This window comes from Rhodnius prolixus, unplaced genomic scaffold, assembly GCF_049639745.1.
Source record: "Rhodnius prolixus isolate KJV_2025 unplaced genomic scaffold, Rpr scaffold_4, whole genome shotgun sequence".
NCBI classification, from domain to species: domain Eukaryota; kingdom Metazoa; phylum Arthropoda; class Insecta; order Hemiptera; family Reduviidae; genus Rhodnius; species Rhodnius prolixus.
In genome coordinates, this window is record NW_027411614.1 from 38,614,246 (window position 1) to 38,636,454 (window position 22,209).

The 22,209-nt window shown below is 31.9% G+C and overlaps 4 protein-coding genes and 1 long non-coding RNA gene across 6 annotated transcripts; 3 read left to right on the forward strand and 2 right to left on the reverse strand.

The window, feature by feature from the left end:
* The first annotated feature begins 302 nt into the window (after window positions 1-302).
* colt (carnitine/acylcarnitine carrier protein colt, mitochondrial) lies at window positions 303-1,441 on the forward strand. Its single transcript, XM_074132730.1, has one exon. It carries the CDS (start codon window positions 386-388, stop codon window positions 1,277-1,279), a length of 894 nt encoding a protein of 297 aa, XP_073988831.1. The 5' UTR covers window positions 303-385; the 3' UTR covers window positions 1,280-1,441.
* A 1,744-nt stretch (window positions 1,442-3,185) lies between these two features.
* Window positions 3,186-8,666, forward strand: Amacr (Alpha-methylacyl-CoA racemase). Its single transcript, XM_074132728.1, has 6 exons — window positions 3,186-3,321; window positions 4,755-4,896; window positions 5,792-5,935; window positions 6,029-6,272; window positions 6,344-6,554; window positions 7,295-8,666. The coding sequence occupies exons 1-6, from the start codon at window positions 3,214-3,216 to the stop codon at window positions 7,595-7,597; spliced, it is 1,152 nt and encodes a 383-aa protein (XP_073988829.1). The 5' UTR covers window positions 3,186-3,213; the 3' UTR covers window positions 7,598-8,666.
* Window positions 3,316-10,073, reverse strand: LOC141456578 (uncharacterized). The gene is made up of 3 exons (XR_012459877.1): window positions 9,933-10,073; window positions 9,382-9,507; window positions 3,316-4,322 (listed from the first exon to the last, which is right to left on the reverse strand). It is a non-coding gene; the product is annotated as an uncharacterized lncRNA (long non-coding RNA).
* A 91-nt stretch (window positions 10,074-10,164) lies between these two features.
* On the forward strand, window positions 10,165-19,238 carry Snx6 (sorting nexin 6). Of its 2 annotated transcripts, XM_074132724.1 has the most exons (13): window positions 10,165-10,351; window positions 10,439-10,486; window positions 10,565-10,669; window positions 10,753-10,863; window positions 12,203-12,324; window positions 12,480-12,642; window positions 13,741-13,906; window positions 14,332-14,447; window positions 14,555-14,737; window positions 15,594-15,611; window positions 17,127-17,190; window positions 17,624-17,709; window positions 18,487-19,238. In XM_074132724.1, the coding sequence occupies exons 1-13, from the start codon at window positions 10,346-10,348 to the stop codon at window positions 18,538-18,540; spliced, it is 1,242 nt and encodes a 413-aa protein (XP_073988825.1). In that variant the 5' UTR covers window positions 10,165-10,345; the 3' UTR covers window positions 18,541-19,238. The 2 variants fall into 2 exon arrangements, with proteins under 2 accessions (XP_073988825.1, XP_073988826.1); XM_074132725.1 differs by lacking the exon at window positions 15,594-15,611.
* A 1,487-nt stretch (window positions 19,239-20,725) lies between these two features.
* On the reverse strand, window positions 20,726-22,209 carry LOC141456573 (arginine-hydroxylase NDUFAF5, mitochondrial). Its single transcript, XM_074132729.1, has 3 exons — window positions 21,482-22,209; window positions 21,230-21,414; window positions 20,726-21,156 (listed from the first exon to the last, which is right to left on the reverse strand). The coding sequence occupies exons 1-3, from the start codon at window positions 22,084-22,086 to the stop codon at window positions 20,909-20,911; spliced, it is 1,038 nt and encodes a 345-aa protein (XP_073988830.1). The 5' UTR covers window positions 22,087-22,209; the 3' UTR covers window positions 20,726-20,908.

Genomic DNA, 22,209 nt, shown 5'->3' on the forward strand with positions numbered 1-22,209 from the left:
TGAATCAGTTTAGCCAACAGTAAAAAGATACCAACATATGATTGTCTAAAATTGTATTATGTTTTAAATAATTTGCATCAACTTCATAAATATTATAACGACCTTTTAATAAAATATTCAGAAAAGTTTAAAGCCTAGTTTGAGTTGGTAAACTGCAGCCATCTGTTCTTATCTTGTTCAAATGTAAATTGAATGAATTTATTTAAGATTGACTGTGGTCGTGAAGAGTAATTGAAGTCAGTGTCAGTTATCTGAAGGTTACAGTACTTAAAAATAAATTGCCTGTATGTGAGGTTGTAAATTAAATCGGTAAGGTTCGAATTTCTTCTATCACTCTTAAGTTACTAATAAGAAATAGTGTAGTTAGTAATAGGTTTCAACTAAAATGTCAGCGGAAAAAACTAGTCCTATAAAGTATTTCCTCTCTGGAGGTTTTGGAGGAATATGTACAGTCGTTGCTGGCCATCCTTTAGATACTATTAAAGTAAGATTGCAGACCATGCCTAAACCTGGATTGAACGAAGCGCCGTTGTATAAGGGAACATTTGATTGTGCAAAAAAGACAATACAGTTAGAAGGATTCAAAGGATTATACAAAGGAATGGGAGCACCACTTGCTGGTGTTGCCCCGATCTTTGCCATAAGTTTTTTTGGATTCGGAGTTGGGAAAAGGCTTTTTGCTAAAAAAGGTGAAGAGTTAAGTTTGACGCGGTTATTTGGTGCAGGAGCGTTTTCTGGGATTTTCACCACAACAATAATGGCTCCAGGAGAAAGAATTAAGTGCCTTCTGCAAATCCAACAAGGACAGGCGAAACCGAAATATAGTGGACCTAGTGATGTAGTTAAACAATTGTACAAAGAAGGAGGAATAAGAAGTATTTATAAAGGAACTGTAGCTACACTTCTCAGGGATGTACCAGCAAGTGGAATGTATTTCATGACCTATGAATGGCTTCAAAAATTTTTGAAACCCTTTGGAAATGACAGTACACAAATGAATCTTTTGAAAACAATTTTTGCAGGAGGTATGGCAGGAATTCTTAATTGGTCGGTAGGAATGCCAGCTGATGTAATCAAAAGCCGCCTTCAGACTGCTCCAGAAGGAACATATAGAGGTATTGGTCACGTTTTCAGTGTTCTGATGAAAGAAGAAGGAATTTTTGCGTTATACAAAGGTGTTACTCCTGTAATGCTTCGAGCATTTCCAGCTAACGCTGCGTGTTTCCTCGGTTTTGAAGCTTGTATGTCGTTATTAAATTATGTCGCTCCCAATTTGTGAAAAATAAAGTAGAATTTATCCCAAAATATAATTAGATTTTATACCAGAAATAGATGTACAAATATTATTTTTGTAAACTTTAAAACATGCCTTTTAATTGTAAAGTTGTAAAAGTGTTATAAATATTGTTTCAAATAAATTATCCTTTCTTTTAAGAAGAAATTTTGTAAGCTGTTTTTATGGTGATCTTTACCAAATATATTTATTTTTCAAACTATTTTCTACTCAAAGAAATTTGCTGAATTTAGCTTTCAGTTCTTCATAACTTTCAAAATATTGATATTGTAAAATCTCCTTCTCGATAAAATGTTGGAACAAACACCCAATTCTACTATTTCATTCGATATATAAAATTCGTTTCATTTAAATTGTCTACCTGGAATTTATTAGGCGCCGTGCCGAGTGGGTTGATAAGATTCTACAAGCGCTGCTGTTTGATCTTCTTCTTGTCAGTCACAGCAGTGCTCCGCAAGGTCCGTGTGATGTATGTGTTTAATCAGTCTACAATGGCTAAAGAAAAGGTGCACAATCATCATGGCCGCCGAGCTTGCTGCAGTAATGCAGTATGTCTAAGGTGACTAGTTGCTTATAACATTTTCTGCCTGAGCTTCTTGCCTGGGTTTCTGCCCACCACTTCCTCGATGTAGTAGGAACTCATTGGCAAGGCCTTTTGCGGTGCCGGAAAAAGGTTCAGGTCCTATGTGAACGGCAAAGGACCCTTCCCGAGCCCAGCGATCCGCCGCCTCATTGCCAGGTCATGAGCCATTGTATTTTGCTGAGGAAATTGAAGGAGGCCCGATTTTCCCTTTCACCCCGGCAGAAAAATGCCTCTTAATTATTGGTGCAGTTTATGACTGAAAAAAAAGTTTCGCCTTGCAAATTATTAGAACAGCACTCATAACATAAGCAGCGAAATTTCACGTAGGACCAAAAATTCGCATCGAAAGAAAATCTGAAGGTTAGTTCGTTCAGGATTCTCCTGAAACAAACCACCGTCCTCCCACTAATTACTTCCTTTTACAGATAGAATTTTGTTAATAATTATAGAAAAGTAGAAATTCTTATTGAGTTCAAAAAAGAAATAAGCCTACTGATTTGCTATAAAGAAAAAATAATCACTTAATAAGAACTTTAACAGAAGATATAACTGTATTGAACAATTTTGTTTCATGAAAGTTTGCACTCAGTTTTAACTTTGACTAATAATAATTGTTGTTTAAACTATTATTTCAGCAATAAAGATTTATTTACATGATCTAATGCATTATTATTTATTAGAATTTACTAATTATAACTAACTAAATATTGAAAAATTAAAAATTGCAATTCAATTAAATTTATATTATCGGAAACATTTGATGGGTTCAATGTCCTTGATAAAAATGTCATTTTGTTGCAATGATGAAGCACAATTGAATGATTGGAATCTCACATAGGAGGTAAACAATTTCAAGTTATGTTTCTATTTCAATTTTAAATCTTTTAAAATCAGCTCTATTATAATATTTCTATACATAAATATTTTATTTGTCGCCTTTAACTTTTTTTAACATATTTCAACACATTTTTTCAAATTATTCTACTAATAAGTCCTTCAAAGGTAAATATTCTAGGTTCTAGATTTTTTTTTTAGACGATTAAGTAGTAATTCCAACCTTTATTTAGCTTATTTATTAATACATTCAGATTGGTAAATTGCCAAAATATAAATTTCTCCTTATTTTATATTTTATTAGTTGAAAGTCTTTTTATTGATAAGTATTCCACACAATAACTAAAAAAGTTCTTATTCATTTGGGAGAATAAAATTTTTTAATCATTTAAATTTAAAGCTTACTAAAAAATGCATTTGATTTTACTAAAAATGCTTATTATGATTAAAAATTAACTCCAATTTTATTTTCAGATTAGGTATGTAACACGAATAAACAAAAATGGCATTGAAAGGAATTCAAGTTTTAGAAATAGCAGGACTAGCGCCAGCACCTTTTTGTGGAATGATTTTGGCAGATTTTGGCGCAAAAGTTATACGCATTGATAAGGTAATACAGACTAATTGGTTTATTCCCTGTATGCAATCTGGTTTGCTAAAAATCAATGAAAGTTTAGCTAAATTAGCTAAATATCCATCTTTGTCCTAGATTTCTCATTTTCCCTAAACTTTCACTGCACAAAAATAAGATTAATGAGGTTCAAGGACATTCCTATAAACAAGAATGAATCAATTCTCAAAGCGCTTTCATTATTTTGGCAGGGAGATATTAAAGTACATCGAAAACAACTGATGTGTCAATTATGAAGTTCAAGGGCAACAAATATTTGTTGAAATTAATTTGGTGATTAAAACTAGTAGAAAACAAACAAACAAAAATACACTATATGAGAATAATTTATATACCTAATTCTAAAATAATTAAAAGACACCTAATTTTGTACATATTGTTTATAAATAAATCTTTTTTCTGATATTATTTTAAAGATCAGAACTCCAAGCAACAATTGTGAAAATTCAATCTATTATTTTGTTCATTCTAATTTAAATTAAATTATTATTATAACAAATATAAGCAAAGTCATAGCAGGGCCAATTTGAATCTAGCTGAATCCAACTCTGTCTGCCGTCAGACAATGTTGTTACAGCGAGATAAGTAGTTCCGCAGATCTCAGTGCACTGAGAAATCTCCGGGCGCCAATGGCCTTAGAAGTTGATGCATCTTGTATTTAAAAATATATAAATAAAAAATTTCTTTACTTGTGAGAGCCATTATTACAATATCTATGGAGCGTTAGGGTATAGCAAGGGTGGAGAGCCCTCACTCTTATTGGATTACCTAGGTGGTTACAAGGTATTATAAACTGAAGGTTTTCCTCTCGGTGCACCTGAAGCGTAGTTGACTCTCTGGGTAGATGGACGAAACTCCAGGGAACCTTACTAAGACATGTAAGAAGTTACCAGATGCTTTCAGATTTTGAGAATGTTTAGATATCTTGGGGTGTTCTAGGTTTTGCATAACGCCATTGACGTGGGCCAGTAGATCTAGAACTTAAAGAATGCATTTTATCATTTTATACTAGAAAAAATAAAAATAAATAAATAATGTTATAATGTTGTATTATCAAACTTTGATTAAGATCGTTTGAAGAATGCATCTCATGTAACCAATGACCTAATGATCATGTTAATGGCGAAAAGATTTGAACCATATTGGAGTTGGTCGTTTTTACAAGAAAGGCATTCTAGATCTATTATAAAATTAGGTCACTATCGAAAACATTAGTGAGGAATATACGGTTGATAATTTTGTGTTCACTTCTGACATATAAATTATCTTACTGTGGTGCAAAAATCTAATCGAATAATATTGGTTTTAATATAATCAGAATAGAAGAGAAAGTGGTGAATAAAAGTTTGTAATGTTTCAAATAAACTTTTGATGAGTTGAGTTTCTGATCTGACCCTCCAAAATGATTTCAGGCCTCTGGTACCGATTTTGAAGATAATTTCCTGAGCCATGGCAAACTTTCAGTAGGTTTAAACTTGAAACACCCAGAAGGAGTAGAAGTGTTCAAGAAGTTGACTAAGTCATCAGATGTGCTGATAGAACCTTTTAGAGCTGGTAAGTATTTGAATCGAGTAGATTGCTTTTGCGTGTTACCTCATATTTTCTTTAATTTTTTGCGTAATAAATATGTAATTTAATTAGATTCTATTAAAACCTACTATAAATTCTATAATGAAGTTAAAGTTTGGCTTGAAGTTTAAGAAGAATTCTAAAAGAATGTTGGTAGCTAAGTCCAACCTAAAGTTGGCTAACAGTTTATTGTAATGAAAATATTTTTGTCAGCAATGATCTTAGATTTATAATTAAAAGGACACCTAGAAAATGCGGGTAGGCAAAAACAAACATAATAATTTTGTACTATTTTTATTTATTATAAAAAACAAAAATAGTTTACCAGAATATTTTAATACACCCCGAAAAATGGTCTGCCTTCAGCCTCCTTGTCTGTATTTGTCTTCAGTCTCCTTGTGTAAATTTACTCAGAAAAATGCACGAGAAATCTTAATTTAGTTTTTAAGATTCCAATTTATTTTTAGATATTTTAATTTACAATCATGCGCAGATCTGTAAATTGAAAGAAGATTCGCTGTTTTCCCTGGTGGCGGGTGGTGTCTTAAAAATTGTTAATGCAAAGTATCAAGGAATTGGAAGTCCTTGTGAACATAACCGACTACGGTTAAGTTAGGTGCAGGGTTCTAAAGACGTTCAAGGTAACCTAAAAGTTGACTAATTAGCAAATGAAGAGCACCTTGAAATATCTATTGATCTTGATTGCTTCTACGTTAAATCATATCCTCTGTTGGGGCGCCATTAAGAACTAGTTAGCTCATAAGAAGAAATACCATAACTTCTTAATAATTGTTGCGGGTCAAAGAGAGGCCCTCAACTGTTTCTGGAGGACCTAGTACATTCCCTAATATTAATTTACTATATATAACATCATTTGCAGGAGTTATGGAAAAATTAGGTTTGGGTCCAAAAACTCTGTTTCAATTAAATAAAGGACTGATTTATGCGAGGCTCTCTGGATATGGTCAGGAAGGTGGTCTATCCCAGAAAGCAGGGCACGACATTAATTTTCTATCTTATTCAGGTTCTGTTAATTCATAAATTTTATAACTTGAATTATTATACTATTATTACTATTTATTATTTTAAAATTAATAAATAATTCTTTGCTCTTTAGGTGTGTTGTCAATGCTAGGTCCTCATGATTCCGGTCCCCTCCCACCTTCCAATTTGCTAGCAGACTTTGGAGGTGGTGGATTAATGTGTGCTCTAGGTATATTATTAGCTCTGTACGATAAATCAAACTACGGAATGGGACAGGTTGTGGACTGCAGTATGACCCGGGGAGCAGCATATCTGGCGAGTTGGTTATTTAGATCTCATCATTCACCTTTATGGGGGCAACCACGGGGTCAAAATATGTCAGTACAATTTCTGTTTCTAAAATGCATGTTTACATCTTTCACAAGTTATTAAATTCGCTGTTTGTTAGATTGGACGGAGGATGTCATTTTTACAAGACTTATAAAACTAAGGATGACAAGTGGATGGCTGTTGGAGCAATAGAGAAAAAATTCTACGATAACTTCCTTGCAGGACTAGGTCTGAACGCAGGAGAAGTTCCACAATATTCGGAATTTGATGCAGCCAACAAAATAATCTCAGACAGATTTAAAATGCACTCGCAGGCTCATTGGATCAATGTAATCTATTTTTCATTTTAAAAGTCTAAACATGAGTTTTATTTTTTTGTTTACACTTGTATTTATTTATTTTTATTTTTTGAAAAGCGGTGGTTACTGAGGTCTTTGGTTTTATGCTTTAATATTTATTAAATTATAAATTAATTTTCCAACTCTTGACAAGGTTCTCGCAGTTCCAGGACAAGTTAAGCACTTAAAACAAAAAAATAAAATAAATAAAAGATCAAGAAACACGAAATAAATGGAACTAAAAACTTGAAGTGAACAACATGTTTATCAAAATCCACCACCTTTTACTCCCACGATCACGCACATTTAATAGGCGCCCACAACATACATACCTAAATATACACATAAAAATTTAGCTCACACATAAATAGGGCTCACAAAGAGGTCATGCCGTTTCCTCTATACGTGTACCTGAGTAGTGGTCGATTAGAAAGTGCTGCCTGTTGATTTTTGGCTACCAGGCTTTTTCTTAATTCCGGCTTACGAAGTCCGTTCCCCGTTAGTAATTCATGCTCTTATAATCAGTATCATTGTTTTTATTATTATTATTATTATTATTATTATGACTTGATATCTATGTTCAGTGGTGACGAAATTTTCAGGTTTTTATTTTTTTATAAAAGCTAATTAGTATTTAGTTTTGAAAAGTTACTTTTTTTCTCTCTTTTCAAATTAAACGTTTGCCACGTGACTTACGTGATGTGCTTTCTTATGGTTCCCTCATTTTTCAGATATTCAAGGATTTGGATGCTTGTGTATCACCGGTATTAACTGTTGATGAAGCAGTAAAATTGGACCATAATGTAATGCAGAATGCATTTGATCAATCAAAAGATATTAATGCTCCAGTTCCAACTCCAGAACCTCAACTTAGTTTGAATGTTTCGCAATCTAGAGCAGCTCAAACAAGACCTCCCGCAGTGGGAGAACATTCTTTAGAAGTGTTAAAAACTCTTGGCTACAACAAAGAAGAAATTTTTGGTTTGGCAAAGCGAAAAGCTATCTTTTTGGCTTATGAAAATGCAAAACTTTAATCATTTAACTCAATCAGTGCAAATTAAGGGTCCTTTAAGCCGTTAACAATCAAAACATCTTCTTAACACTTTTATCTAACATGTTTTCGGCCTTTAGCTTTGGTTTTTGAACAAAAACTTATCTAACTAACTTTCTAGAGAATGGGAATGAGATGGTAATCATTATTTGATCTACTGTATGCAAAAAATACTTATTGTGAATTGGGATGATCCGCAAAGATCATTGAAGGGAAGTATATATCTCATAAATAAATAAATCAAAGGCAATTTTAAGAAGTGCAGAACATCCGCACAATAAATCATTTAAAGCATTTGGAATCTTAAAAAATAATTAATAAATAAATAAAAAAGGCGGTGTGAAAACTCACGCTTTTTTTTTTTGCAATTATTAAATTAAAACGGCCCAATTTTCTGCAATAGCTGGAATGGTTCTGGATTTTCATTGTTCTTAAGTTTTAGATGGTTTTGAGGAGCATGTTTTGCAGGTGCTTCATTGTATCCTTGATTTCCAGATTATCTTTATACACTGTCTGTCTGTGTTTAGCTTCTCTAGACATTTACTTCCCTTCAGTGGGCTTAGAGCTGTAGAGCACTGGAGTTTCTTGGACTCAACAAACCGTGAGTATATAATAACTTCTTATACGTATGCTAGATCAGTCACTACCACTACTTATTACAACAATACTATATTATACTATATTACAACAATACTACACTGGACTAACTCTACTACCTAAAACCTAAACCCTTTTTCCTATTTCAAAAAATTCCCAAATGCGTGATCTTTAACGAACGACCTTCTTCACTCAAGAAGTTGATGATTCAGAATGTTGAATATATTGTTGTACTCCCTCGATTGATAAATATTTGTTGAATGTACTTAATTATTGAAATGTCTCAAAATTTATATCAGGTTGGTAATCAAATTATTATATCAAACATGGTACTGTAAATTATTTGATAATAGAATCTATCTCAAATTTAAGCAAATCCATTTGAAGAAAAAATGTAATTTTTTATGTAAACCTAAAAAAATTCTTATACGTTTGCAATAAATGTTTTGTTTAAATGATGTCATTTTTTTCCCACATCTACGTCCAGTGAAGTGGAATATTCTTAGATTAGACGATAAGGACTTATTTCAAAAGTTAATAAATGTTGACTGATTATAAACTTTATTTTATTGTGAGAACAAACGTATAGAAAAGTACCGTTACGATTGGTAATGCGGCTGTACACTTCAACTTCAACCATGTACAGTACTGATGGCGGAGACTTTAGACATTGTTAGATATTCAAAATAACTCCTTAACTGGCATTAAGATTTTTGTAAACAAAGTATTTTAGACTAAGTAAACAAGGATTTTTGTAAGTACTGCTAATATGCGACTTTACTCAAGAATCTCGCAGTTTTTCGCGATTTCTTCCAAAATGGCAACAAGTTTTTTATTTAATTAGATTTTTTAAGTTATACAGGACTATTACGTTAATTAAAACAGAGAATTCAGTGCGGCAGAACGATGAGAATCTCGTAAGATGTCTTGATTGAACAATGTACATTTGTTTCAACATATATTTAGAAATTAATGTTTAAAAAATGTATAGTATAGGCGTTATCAGAGTAGCAAGATAAAAGCCATTTGATTGCTATTTGAGCCATTAGTCTATTCAATAGTTCAAACCTTTGAGTTCATAATTTAATTATTTATGAACTTTAATACAATGTATTTTTCAAATAAACGTGAGGGTTTCCAGAAAAGATATACTCGTATCTTTATCCTTACCGAAAGATTTTGTGTAACAAGCTAGATATTACTGCCCTTGGATTTCTCTTCGTTTTCAATTCTCTATATGGTGTTGGGTAATGTTCTGGTTCGGTAGAAAAAGCACTGGAGTCGTCAGTAATGCATCTAAAAAAAATAATCTCAAATAATAACGGATCAAAGCTCGAGGAGGAACCAATGACGCGCCTTAATTAGGAAAATAATAAAACTGTGATTTCTGGATGTAAGAGTAAAAGATTTTTTCCTTTGTTTAAGTCATGGTAAGTTCAATAAAACGCTACAAATAGATTATTGATATCAGTATTTATATTTTACAGCTTGTATTGCTATTGTTCATCTTTTAATCAAAAGGAGTAGTATAAATTTTCATGGTATTTTATGAAAAGATTAGAATTGGTTTTATTATTCAAGTAATTACATTCTTTAGTTTGGATTTTTTATTAGCAACTTTTGGGGTGATATTCGTGAATTCACATGTTAATATACTATATCAAAAAAATGCACTTCATTAGTTAAACTAGTGTCTTTCTTGAAAAAACTAAAATACTTACATTTCTTTCCAACTAAAAATTTATTTCTGTCAAGTGCAGTATGCAATAATGATTTTTTTAATTAAAAATAAATCAAATGCTTTTGAATTTGAAATTAGAAATTTGTTTTTAAGCAAGTAAAACTTTAAAGTATCGTTGTAGCTAAAGAGTAGTTTTGTTTTTGTGGGTTTTGACTGAAGTAGCAACAATATACCGGTAGAATACTCTGGCTGTAACTATTCCGTCCTTAACCTTAACATCTCCCCTTTTGTGTTGTGTTGGTTTCATTGCTGAGTTGTTATCATTTGTGTAGTAAAGTTGATTAGTTGTAGTTAAAAATAAATCTAGTGTTAGTAGAATTCTAGAACTCTAATTATTTCATATTGCACAAGATTTTATTATTATCAGTTATAATAAATAAGTGAGCTTTCAAAATGATGGTAAGAATGTGCTTTTATTGAAATGTTTCTCTTTTTTTTTATTTTACTACATTATCAGTTCATTATTATTTATTTTTTTTTATTTAGGATGGCATTGATGATGAACATGAAGTTCTAAACTGTGGAAATCAAAAAGTATTTTTATTGTGAATAGCGATTTTTTGCTTATATATGTTTAATTTTATTTATTAATCGATATTTGATGCTTTCTAGGAAGGGCGGTCAGAAACTGTTGATTTAACTGATAACTCACTTATTGTCGACATTTCTGACGCCCTCAGTGAGAAAGACAAAGTTAAATTTACTGTTCATACAAAGGTAAGTCCATTCCTTTTTTTGTGTACATGAAATAAAAACTATTTTGGGAAAAATACCGAATTTATTCTTCTTCTTTTTTCAAGACTTCGTTGCCGGAATTTCAAAAAACAGATTTTACTGTTGTCAGACAACATGAAGAATTTGTGTGGCTTTATGACAGGTTTGAAGAGAATGAAGATTATTCAGGATATATTGTAAGTTAGTGATATTTAATTCTTGAATGTATGCAATGTTATTTTGTGAGAATTCACTTTTTCTCTTAAGGTGAATATTATGCAATAAAATAAATTTGTCTGTAAACATAGACTTGAAAAATGAAGGAAGTTTGGTAGTTTAAAAAATTCAAACTTTCTTGGAGATGAACTCAACTACATTTGTTTGAAGATTAGCATTTTTGATCAATTGGATGTTAGAAATGTTGACATTACAGTATCCTTAATTTAACAAAACAATAAAATAGAAGAAAATGAAAAAGGAAAATTCAACTTAGCTCTAGTCGAAGCTGCCTGAACGTTGTTAATCTATTATCACAATTAACCTATCATGTTCAAATGCTCTTGTTGTTAAATCGCCTTTTCAAAGCTTATTTAAAAAACAGTGTACGAAATATAAGAAAGGAGAGATATAAAGAACAAGTAAGGAGTGAGAGTGAAAATCTCTATAATGAATGAGAATGAAACCATTTTTTTCATTTAGTTGTTAGCTAGAAGATGCCATTCTTGCTTGGTTTCACAGGCACGAATGTTGTTTGAAAGTTAGGATCTCAATGATCTTCGCAGTATGGAAAAGAAGAAGCTGGTTAGTAACCAAGCGGTATTATCAAAAGCTATGTTAGTATGTACAGTTTGTTACTTTGTAGGGAATGTGGGTTTCATTTATCTCCTGGTATTTCTCCTCTTAAGTGTACAGTTGTATACTAATCTGTGGCATAACAAAACAATAAAATAGAAGAAAATGAAAAAGGTAAATTCAATATACGAATTCATTTGGGAAAAAGCTATGAGTTCCTTGAAAGTATCTGTCTGTACTTGAACCTGATGTGTACATAAAGAGCATTTTCACTTAAACGTATAGAAGTTTAAAGTATTGCGGATTAAGAGTTCGTCTTTAGATTTTTGATTGACCAGTAAAAATATGTATTTATTTTTTCTACATTAGTGATGGTTCCTAAAATCAATAAGTCGTAAAGCCAATTAATTTTCCAACTCCACGAATATTAGCCCTTCTAAACTGTTTCGAGGAAAGTATTCAAAGAAAATCAACTACATCCAGCATTCAATTCATTTTCGTTGCATGCAATATTAATCTATCTATAAGCCATACTTAAAAGTTTGAGAACAAAGACCACTCTCTTCAGAAATGCTTCCAGCGTAAAGGAAGTACAGGTCGAGGATTAAGGTTGTGGTACCTTAAAAGAAGATTGTTTTCTTCATAAATAGCAAGTTCAGCGCAGTTGGAATAGGAATGTTTAATGTTTTTTGCGCCAAGTGTTGTATACGGAGATATAACATTTTGGAAACAATGTTTTTGCAGATACCTCCAGCTCCTCCAAGGCCAGATTTCGATGCTTCCAGAGAAAAACTTCAGAAACTTGGAGAAGGAGAAGGAACCATTACTAAAGAAGAGTACACTAAAATGAAACAAGAACTTGAAGCGTTAGTTCATATTGTATTCTTCTTTTTGTATAACAGTGATTCATAATGTATCCAGTACAGTTGCATTTAATGTAATCTCTGTTAACTTTAATGCCATCTCTGCCCAATATATCAATGGAAATGTTTGATGCTTTTAACGCCTAAAATTATTATAGGGAATATTTGGCGACATTTAAGAAGACTGTGGCTATGCATGAAGTTTTTCTTTGCAGGCTGGCTGCTCACCCAGTTTTTAGAAATGATCATAATTTTAGAGTATTCTTGGAATACGACCACGATCTAGCAGTTAGATCTAAAAATAAAATGGAAATGATAGAGGTACAATATTATGTATTTTATTACTTACGTCGTGATGTTATTTACTATCTTACTGCTTTAATGTGAAGAGTAGTAGTAGCGTTCTGGTGAGGTTTCATTTTCTCCTAAAGTAGATCTCGAAGTTTTAAGCAGAGTTTTTCAGGGAAAGCATTAGATCAATGCAATTGGACAAGCTAATTTCGAATTCAGCTGTTTGCTTTTAAATTTTCTCTTTTCAGGAGCCTCTTAAGTAAGTACATCCTCTTGGGGCCAGCAAGAAATCGAATTTCCTGCTAATCGAATAGCTCTAGACTCCAGTGACCTTAGTTTGAGGGCACATCTTTTTTCTTTATTCTTTTTAAGTTTTCTGAGTACTTTTATTGACGTACTATGCAGATGTAGAAGCCATTAGATGATTTGTAGTCCAGTATTAATTAATAATCTGTGTTTTTGTTTTAAAAATACGTTATTTCGAGGAGGCCCGAACATTTCCTGTAGTATGTGGCGTTCATATCTGCCAGAAAGCTCATTGGCAACATTGGGCATACTGGCGAACGAACTACTTTTATTTTAAGGAAGTGGTTTTGGAAATAGTCGTTTCTATTAGCATTTCTAAATAGAGTCAATAAGTAGTGTGGTCTTAATCCGAGTGGGATTTGCTTGAGGTTTTTTGGCCTTCTCACCTTTTGTCTCTGCCCATTTTTTCTTGCTGTGCCCCTGTCTTGTTCCTTAATTTGTCTAAATACTTTTGTTCTTCATCTAAAGGGAAAGGAGAGGGCCTGTCATATTCGTAGCAGCATCCTTTGCAAACCTCCTTGCTTTCTTGAGTTCCGCGATAGGTAAGGTATCCATTGGAGCTTAATCCCAGGTCTGTGTTGTCTTACCCCGTGTTCAGAACCATTAATAATTCCAACACGGGTTTTGTATTAATGTAGGTAGGTTTATGAATTGTTTGTCTTAAATAATGGTAGATATGACTATTAGGAAAAATAATTCCGCATTTGATGGTAAATCGTTAGGAAGTAGAAATGCAGTAAGTGTGTGAGTGTTTTTGTTTTGTATGTTATTTAATCTAAGAATCTACAATTAGTCTTAGTACTGTATTTGTACTGTCCAAAGGGAGCCATGAAGTCATTATATAAAAGTACCGATGAACTTCTACTTTCGGCAACAGTCAAAGATGTTAATGAATTTTTTGAACAACAAAAAAATTTTCTCATTGAATATCACAATCATCTGAGAGAAGCAACTGTAAAAGCTGATCGAATGACAGCAAGACACAAAGGTGAGTTCACAATGGAGAATTTTTGTTTTGTACGAGAGTTTGACTCAGGATCGTAAAACAGAAAATTAGTCAGTTGAAACATATTTTTACTTTCTATTACTTTGGTATGTAGAAGCATTGTAATCGCTCAGCTTGAAATTCGATTATAGTGGAGAAGTGTTTACTTTAGTGCCTTTTCTGTATAATTTTTGGCTAATTCAAATAATATAAACAAGAATATAAAGTAAATTTACCGTAATTCCGAGTTTGAAGTGGCATTCCGGAAGTGTGAATTTCTTAGTAAGTTTTCCAGTTTTTCTCGAAATCTGATCGAATCCAAATCATTAAACTAAATATCCTTATACTCAAGTATAAGTTTTTTTTAAACGTTGGTCGTGAAAATTCATTTAATATTAATTTGTATTTTTTTCTGTCTGCGCTTTTAGATGTTGCAGATATTTACATAAAAATATCAATGTCACTTACGCAAATGGCTACAACTGAACATTCTGATTTAGAAAAATTTTTAACAAAAGTGGCTGAAACATTTGAAAAATTAAAGGTGAGTGAAAAATGGCATTACATGCATCTAGCTTTTACTACTAGTTTGTGTTTATAAAGAATACATAAGTTTTAGTAAATAATTATACCATTTTTTGATAATTTTAGAAAACAGAAGCAAGAGTGGCTTCAGACGAAGATTTAAAACTGTCTGATACGCTGCGCTATTATATGAGAGATACTTTTGCAGCTAAAAGACTACTTTATAAAAGATTACGGTGTTTAGCAAATTATGAAGCAGCTAATCGCAATTTAGAAAAAGCTAGATCAAAAAATAAGGATATTCTTGCCGTAAGATACTTACTGTTTTACATTTTCGATTTCTTTCAAGCAGGATTCGCTGGCCCCGACATAACTGATCTTCTCTTGATCTTTATTCCGTATAAAAATTTGCTTCCAATTTCTTATTTTAAAAACTATTTAGTTGCTTTCGCGGAATTAGGTTTCAATAAATTACAACACATCTTGTGGAGGAACATGGACTCCCAGTTTTTATATTAACCAAAATAAAAATACTTATCTAGTTTACTTCAACTCAGAATTTTAAAAAAATATACTTAAAACCTATAAAATAGCTTTAACATGGAAATATTTTAAATCCATTTGCCGAAATGTAAATTAGTAAATGCTTCTAGTGTTTAAAAATAATCGCTGACTCTAATTATTTATGAAGAAAAACAGAAAAAAAAAATGAAAAAACCATTTGTCTTTAATTTTTCAACAATCATTAATAAACAATTTACTGAAATAAATACGGTTGTCGTGAAGTGAAATAATATGGTTGCTACAATATAAATTGGTGTAAAGAAACTGTGTAATTCAATTCATTAGTCAAGAATATGCCCGTTTAGCATGATGGTTCTGAAGTCGTACCTTCTTCAGAGTGCAAAATCCACTTAAAATTTCTTTTTGTAGAAAAATATTTAAATAAAAGTTCATTCTGGTGAATAAAATGTAAAGGAATGTAAATTTAAATGAACCATTTCTCCCAACAATAATATTGATTGAACTTCAGCGGAACCTGCTTGTTAGGAAATAATTTTCATTTCCACTTTTTGTGCATGTAAACACTTTTTTTTTAATTTAATTTTTTTACTCAACCATTATTCACAGTTATACTTATTCATTTAACACATGCTTTCCCAAGGGTCAAGAAGTTGCTGATGTAAGTTATGATTCTTTTTATGTTTTTGTACAGTTTGGATATCATATAAGCATTTTTTTATTCATTCGACCTTCATGTTATTATTGTGGTGCGGCGTGAGACCTGAGTGTTATGTGGCTCTAATTCTTCCGGTCACAGACCCTTCCAAGAAGGACCTTTTCCTAGAAGTTAGCTTACAAAAAAGATGAGCCTGAGCTCCAAATTTTCCAAGTACTCCTGTTAGTCCTGGTAGTAAGCTATTAGCTAGGGAACTAAGACTAGTATTGGTTTGTCGGGCACAAAGATCTAAATAGTGACTTACCGATTCTCCATTCCTTCTTCATAAGTCTTGCACTCAGGAATATCTACTCTGTCTACTTGTGTTAATCATCTATCTTCGTCATTCAACATACAATCCGAACACTTAATTATATCTTTTTTAATGAGAAAAGAATTCAATCCTTCTCCAGCCTTGGGGCATGTTGGCATCGTCACTCCATAATGTCCCTGGACAACAGAACGAGGTCATTACCCACCATAACCATCATCATTTCATCTCTCAAATCTAGGTAACCATAAGAACTCGTCTTCCCCTTCATTTTCCGAATAATTTTTGGTAGAGCTTCAGCAGGATTTTAAAAGCTGACTATTCGAAAAGAACCTCACCTATTTATCCTCGGCTTGCTACTCCTCCAACAGCACCGCATTCATTTGTTCCAATAATCTCAACTTGGAAGACTGTGGCTTTTTCAAACCACAGAACTCGCTTTTTCCCAACTCAATAGCCAAGTGCTAGCAGTAGTCAGTCCACTTTTCTCTTGTCTCATCTATTTGGAAAGTAGTAATTGGATTGAACAGTTTACATTTAACGAGCTCCTTTTAATAATTGTGACTTAAGAAATAACTCTTCACTGCCACTCCGACAAGAAAGAGTGGTAGAGACTCCAAAGCTAAACGAGTTTCAGTCAACAATGTCAGCGGTTATCCACTTCCCAAACAAGCCATGCTCCTCACTGTGCTCTGGGTCCAAATATCACTTCTTCAAGCGTGTTGCGCCGATTGCCTCAGGTCACCTACCATTCTCAGGTGCTTACAATATACACTACTCCGTATTTGGAATATATCTATAAATAAACCCCTTTTGGTTCAACTCCTAAAATTAGCTCATAATCACAAGTCATCATAGGTGTTAAGATAAACTACTGCCTTGGAGAATAGGACCTACCTTGATTATGTACTCTGCATCCGTCAGCCTGGTCCTCGTCAGCAAAAGGTTTACTGCCCTTCATATTATGTGCATATGCATATTGCCTTTGTTGTGAATCCGCAATTCACAATCTTTGCTACACAATTGTGAAAGTGGTCAATTTCTCACACGCTTATGTCAAGTTTTCTGGCTTAGATTTATTTATTTTTTTTTTCTCAAATATTTGAATATCATTAATTTTATTATATAATGGTCATTATAATTAACTTATGTCCTTCACTAAGCAATGTATTATGTTCACATTATATTTTAAATTGTGTTCTTTCCAGGCTGAAAAGGCTCAGCAAGAAGCGTGTGATAAATTTGAACAAATGTCAGACAAAGGTAAAGAAGGTAAGTTAATTTTTTGTATATTTTCTTTTTCTTTTTTTTTTTAATTTTTATCAAATATATGTACTCAATGGTTTAGAATTTTTCATATTTTTTATTACTGACTCATTAATCCAAAAGAAAGAAAGGTTATTATCAATTTCAGACATGATTTATTTATTTTTTGCCAAGCTTTCGACATAGGGACAGGACTTTTGCTTATTAACAATTAATATAATATTTTTTACATTGTTAACATCAAAGGTTGGTGGGTCTTCTGACCTGATTGTTTAGGGCGGTTTTTAGGGTAAATAATATTAATGTGTTTATATAAGTGCCTATTATTTCTTTTAAAGCTTTCCTTTTCTCTACATAATAATTTCTAAATTAATAATACGATAGTTGTTGTACTAATTCGTTTTTTAATTAGAAATATTAATAATATTTATAATTTCAGAATTAGTGGATTTCAAAACAAGGAGAGTTGCTGCTTTTCGTAAAAATTTAATTGATTTAGCTGAACTTGAAATTAAGCATGCTAAGGTAACTACTATTATCTTTAAATTAATATCTCTTATAATATTCTTGGTTTTCATACGGGAGAACCGTTTTCTTTAGTATGATACCCAACTAACGTAGGTACCATTAGTAAACATTCTGACTTAGAAGTAAATCTTAAGAATTGCCGTAAGTGGCAATTATGTCGTGTGATTGTTCACACAACTTTTTTGTTTTAAGAAGTGAAGGCAAAAATGGTATCGGTATTTCTATTATCTTAAAAATCAATAAGAGCCATTTCAATTAAATTAAATAGTTTTATAAAACAGTACACAGTATATATACACACACTATACGTACTTTTAAATAAAACATTTTTCTAGGAATCTTTTTTCATGCGGAACTTTAAAAGAGGCATAAAGATAAGCTTTAAGTGTCGTTTTAGAATATTTGCGGTTATTTGTGTAAAAGTTATGAGTATAAAAGGCTAAACAAAATTCCGAAATGGAATGTCAGTACACCTATTTCCTGTAAAATGTAGACCAAAGGGTTTCTTTTCATAGGGAAATTTTTCTGCGGGAACATTGACTGTAGTTGCTTTTTAAGGGAGCTCTGACATTACGCTTTCTTTAGTATTCTTTTATTATAGTGACAATGTAAATATAAAAGAATGATATCAACTATCTATCATAAAAATCGTAACCTTCAAGAAAATTAAACTCTAGTAAAAGAAAGTTGTGGGAGTGTTTATGCCAAATTTTTTAATTTAAATCTAGAATTAAATATAGAATTTGCATTTCATAATTCTTCTTTTTTTTCCAGAGCCAAGTTCAGTTACTCAAATCCTGTATCTCTTCATTGAAAGCAGAAGAGTGACAAGAAATTAATTCTTTTGACTGAATTTATTAAGCGTGCTAATTATCATATCAGTTGTTTTCAGTATTTTCTTTTCCATTTTATTTCTATCTTACATTCCAGTTTCATTTTTTTTATGCGTAATAAAACATTATTAATTCGAGAATTGTGATTGATGGTCAAGTGGCGATTTTGTTGAAAATATAAGATACAAAGTTCTGGAATCGGAAGGATTCCTTCCTACCTTTGATTGTTAAATAAATTTAAGAATTACTTACCGTTATGATTTGTTTTTTTTATTCTAATTTTTGTATTTTCAGATCAGAAGTTTTGTAAAGATTATATTTATATGTGTAAATGTACATTATATCCTCATATAAATGACTAATATTGCTAAAAGAGTGCACATAGCTCTGAAATGCTTAAAATATTTTATTTTTTATAATGATTAATAGTCTGTTAATAGTTCTGCTTATTACTTTATAACCATCAATTTATTGATTGTAAATTTGCAGTTTATTTATATATATATATATTAATTAATATATATATATTAATTTAATTAACAACTTGGGCAATGTCAAAAGTCATGATGTGTTCAAAATAAATCTCAATAAGCTCCTTATGGAGTAAAAAAATGCGTTAAAAAGTATTGTGTACATTATATATTTTTCTCGGTATAACACTATGAAATAAAACATTTATTAATCACAAAATTATTATTTCTCTAAGTTAAGCAACCTTTATTTCTTATTTCGGTTTAAATCAATTTGCTATTGATCATTAGTTTATTTAATGCAATATAAAGGAACTTTAAGATAAGTCTTATTGGTTTTGCTAATTTTACTTGAAAAATCGCGTAACAGGCTGCCATAAACTGCCGAAAACAATATTCAGCAACGCTGTTATGAATAAAATAAATATTTAGCTCCCATGGAGTTCCAGCTATAAAGATTCTCTTTAAAATTATATTAAAAAATGGACTGTATAATTATAAATGCAGGATATTAAGCCTCCCCATTCCGTTTGAAATTTCTTTTAAAAATTATGTACCTCACTCATATATACACTTACTTAGGAAGTAACTTATTTAAAGATATTCCTGGTATATATATAATGAAAAATATTCAATGTATGAAATGATCAGAAATTTCTTATCCGAAATGTACCCTACATAAATTAAAATCTAGTTCACTCTAAAAAAGTGTTACCTCATTGTAATTAGTATAATTACAACTTTAAAGATTAAAAAAGTCGCTAAATCAGCGAATGTCGGCCAGAGTAAGGCGCATTACGGTATTGAAAGAATGTGGTGGTGGAAGAGGCATCATTTTGGATGTAAAACTGCCGAGTTTAGATCTTAAAAGGTACATCCAACTAAAGTAAATGGCAAAGACTGCATGAATATACGATAATCAATCCTTAAGTAGGTGCACTTCTCTGGTCCAAGCATTGGGACTTTAGCACGCCGCTGACCATTTACAGGCTGTGCGTATTTTTGTTTTGTTTTTCTTCTTTTCAAACAATACCTCCATATAATAGGACAAATATTTATTCCTCAATAAAACAGAACACGTAACAGGCTGTCGTAAACTGCCGAAAATAATATTCAGCAACGCTGTTATGAATAAAATAAATATTTAGCTCCCATCTATAAAGATACTCTTTAAAGTAATAATAGACTGGTATATAAGGGACTAGATTATTACATTGAAAAAAATTTAGTTTTCCTAAAGAGAAGGCCATGTCAAGACACTAAGATCTAGAGAGACTGAGCCCACACGTTTCTTTAGCGCATTCCCACTGGCCAACACTTAATTGCTGAAAAAAAAAAAAAAAAAAAAAAAAAAAAAAAAAAAAAAAAAAAAAACCAATGCGGTTAACAGCATCTTGAAAAAGCAAGTAGTTGTGTCTGAAAAGTTTGCACTGTGCAAGTGTGATCTGTAACTCACTGGTATAGGAAGATAGTTTAAGTTTGTGGTTCTGCTAACTATAATTAGCTGTTTGCAACAACTATCTCTGATGTTTTTTACTGTCATATTATGGCGGGTACGAATAGAGGGTAATTAATACTCAGAAAAACTGGTGTCAATGCTACGGGGGACTAAAACTAAATGGCAGACTTACACAAAACAAATTTAATTTTCTTATAAATTAGTTCAGGATCATTGAAAAAAAAGGGAAACTAAACACACAAATCACGAACTTTAAATTAAAGTAATTTTGATTGTAATCTAATAATACAAAGAAAAAATCAAGATATTTTTTAATTAATAATAAAATTGCAAATTTCAACTCCTAAATAATATCTGAAATATGCATGGATTTACAAACTCTAGATGACAATTAATTTTACTTAATTAAGATTACTAATTGAATTCTAATTTCATTAAGGTACTTTTTCTTTTCCACTTATTATGTTCCCTAGACTATCTAGAGAATGTGTGGCAGAACCACGTTTAGCAGGTTTTGGTTGGGAAGGGTCTGGTTTCCACGCCACGAAATAAAGAATCTGAAACGTTGCTGGAACAAATTCATCTGTACCGTACAGTTCCTTATAAATAGCTGAAGCAGCAATCATAACTTCCTTACGCAGATGATGACTGCGAACCCAAGTGCAATTGTTTTCTGCCATTCCTAAAAATTATCAATTAATGAATTATCTCTTTCTTTTAACAATTACGTATTTAGCTACCGATTATACCCTTACCTTTCAGATCCCACATAAGTTCAAATACAGATGGATATTTGACAACTATTTCGTCACAATCAATTGTTAACATAGTAAACCCAGCTTGATTCAGAAGTCCACCAACATCTCTCACATCGGTGAACGGCGAAATGTGAGGAGAGATACCTCCCGTTCGTTCAGTTTCTGCTAATTGCAAAGATGCCCTAAATAAGAATAAACAAAAGTAACGATCTAATAATAGTTCAACGGTTTTATAGTCTTCCCACCTACCTCAGTTCAAATAACGTATCTCCACCAAATACAGAACCTAGGAAAACACCATCGTTTTTCAAACATTTTAATACCTGGGAGAATGTACCAGGCAAATTGTTTACCCAATGTAGGGATAAATTACTCATTACCATATCTACACTGTCTTCTTCAAATGGTAACTCTTCCTCATCAACTACAACTTTAGAGACTTTCACACTTTCTTCTGGAAGAACCGCTTTGTTTAACATAGTTTCGCTCATATCACACATTATTAGATTTTCAACGCAGTCAGCAAATACATTTTTTGAGGCGTTGCCTCTTCCACAGCCCAAATCTACCACTTTATTAAAAGTTCTTTTGATATCAAATATTCTGTCAGTTAGTCGATATCCTACCTCATCCTTTAAATAATCATACAATTCAACTTCCTCCAAATTAGAAGCTCTTGTCTTTTGTAGAAGTTTACTTCGCCTATCGAAAACATTCATCACTGTTTCCTGGTGGACCATTCTCAATGTAGTTAAAGAAGCTGTGAGTTGGTGCTTAATAAAAAGTTTCTCCAGCTCGCACTTACATAACTTGTAGCCAAAAAAACACAGTCTTTTTCTTAAATGGCAAAACATTGCACAATAAATCCTTCACTTCTTTCAAACTTTATTCGAATTCTCTCCTTGATCACAGCATTGGAAGGTTATTGTTATTATAAGGTTACCTAGACCGGCGATAAAACCCCATCAGCTTTTTGT

Coding starts and splice junctions, on each gene's coding strand:
- colt (XM_074132730.1), top strand. CDS start 386: ATGTCAGCGGAAAAAACTAGTCCTATAAAGTATTTCCTCTCTGGAGGT.
- Amacr (XM_074132728.1), top strand. CDS start 3,214: ATGGCATTGAAAGGAATTCAAGTTTTAGAAATAGCAGGACTAGCGCCA. Junction 3,322..4,754: donor AAGTTATACGCATTGATAAG/GTAATACAGACT, acceptor AAATGATTTCAG/GCCTCTGGTACCGATTTTGA. Junction 6,273..6,343: donor CAACCACGGGGTCAAAATAT/GTCAGTACAATT, acceptor GCTGTTTGTTAG/ATTGGACGGAGGATGTCATT.
- Snx6 (XM_074132724.1), top strand. Junction 12,643..13,740: donor ATAAAATGGAAATGATAGAG/GTACAATATTAT, acceptor TACTGTCCAAAG/GGAGCCATGAAGTCATTATA. Junction 14,448..14,554: donor AAACATTTGAAAAATTAAAG/GTGAGTGAAAAA, acceptor TGATAATTTTAG/AAAACAGAAGCAAGAGTGGC.
- LOC141456573 (XM_074132729.1), bottom strand. CDS start 22,086: ATGTTTTGCCATTTAAGAAAAAGACTGTGTTTTTTTGGCTACAAGTTA. Junction 21,415..21,481: donor GATACGTTATTTGAACTGAG/GTAGGTGGGAAG, acceptor ATTCTTATTTAG/GGCATCTTTGCAATTAGCAG. Junction 21,157..21,229: donor ACTTATGTGGGATCTGAAAG/GTAAGGGTATAA, acceptor GATAATTTTTAG/GAATGGCAGAAAACAATTGC.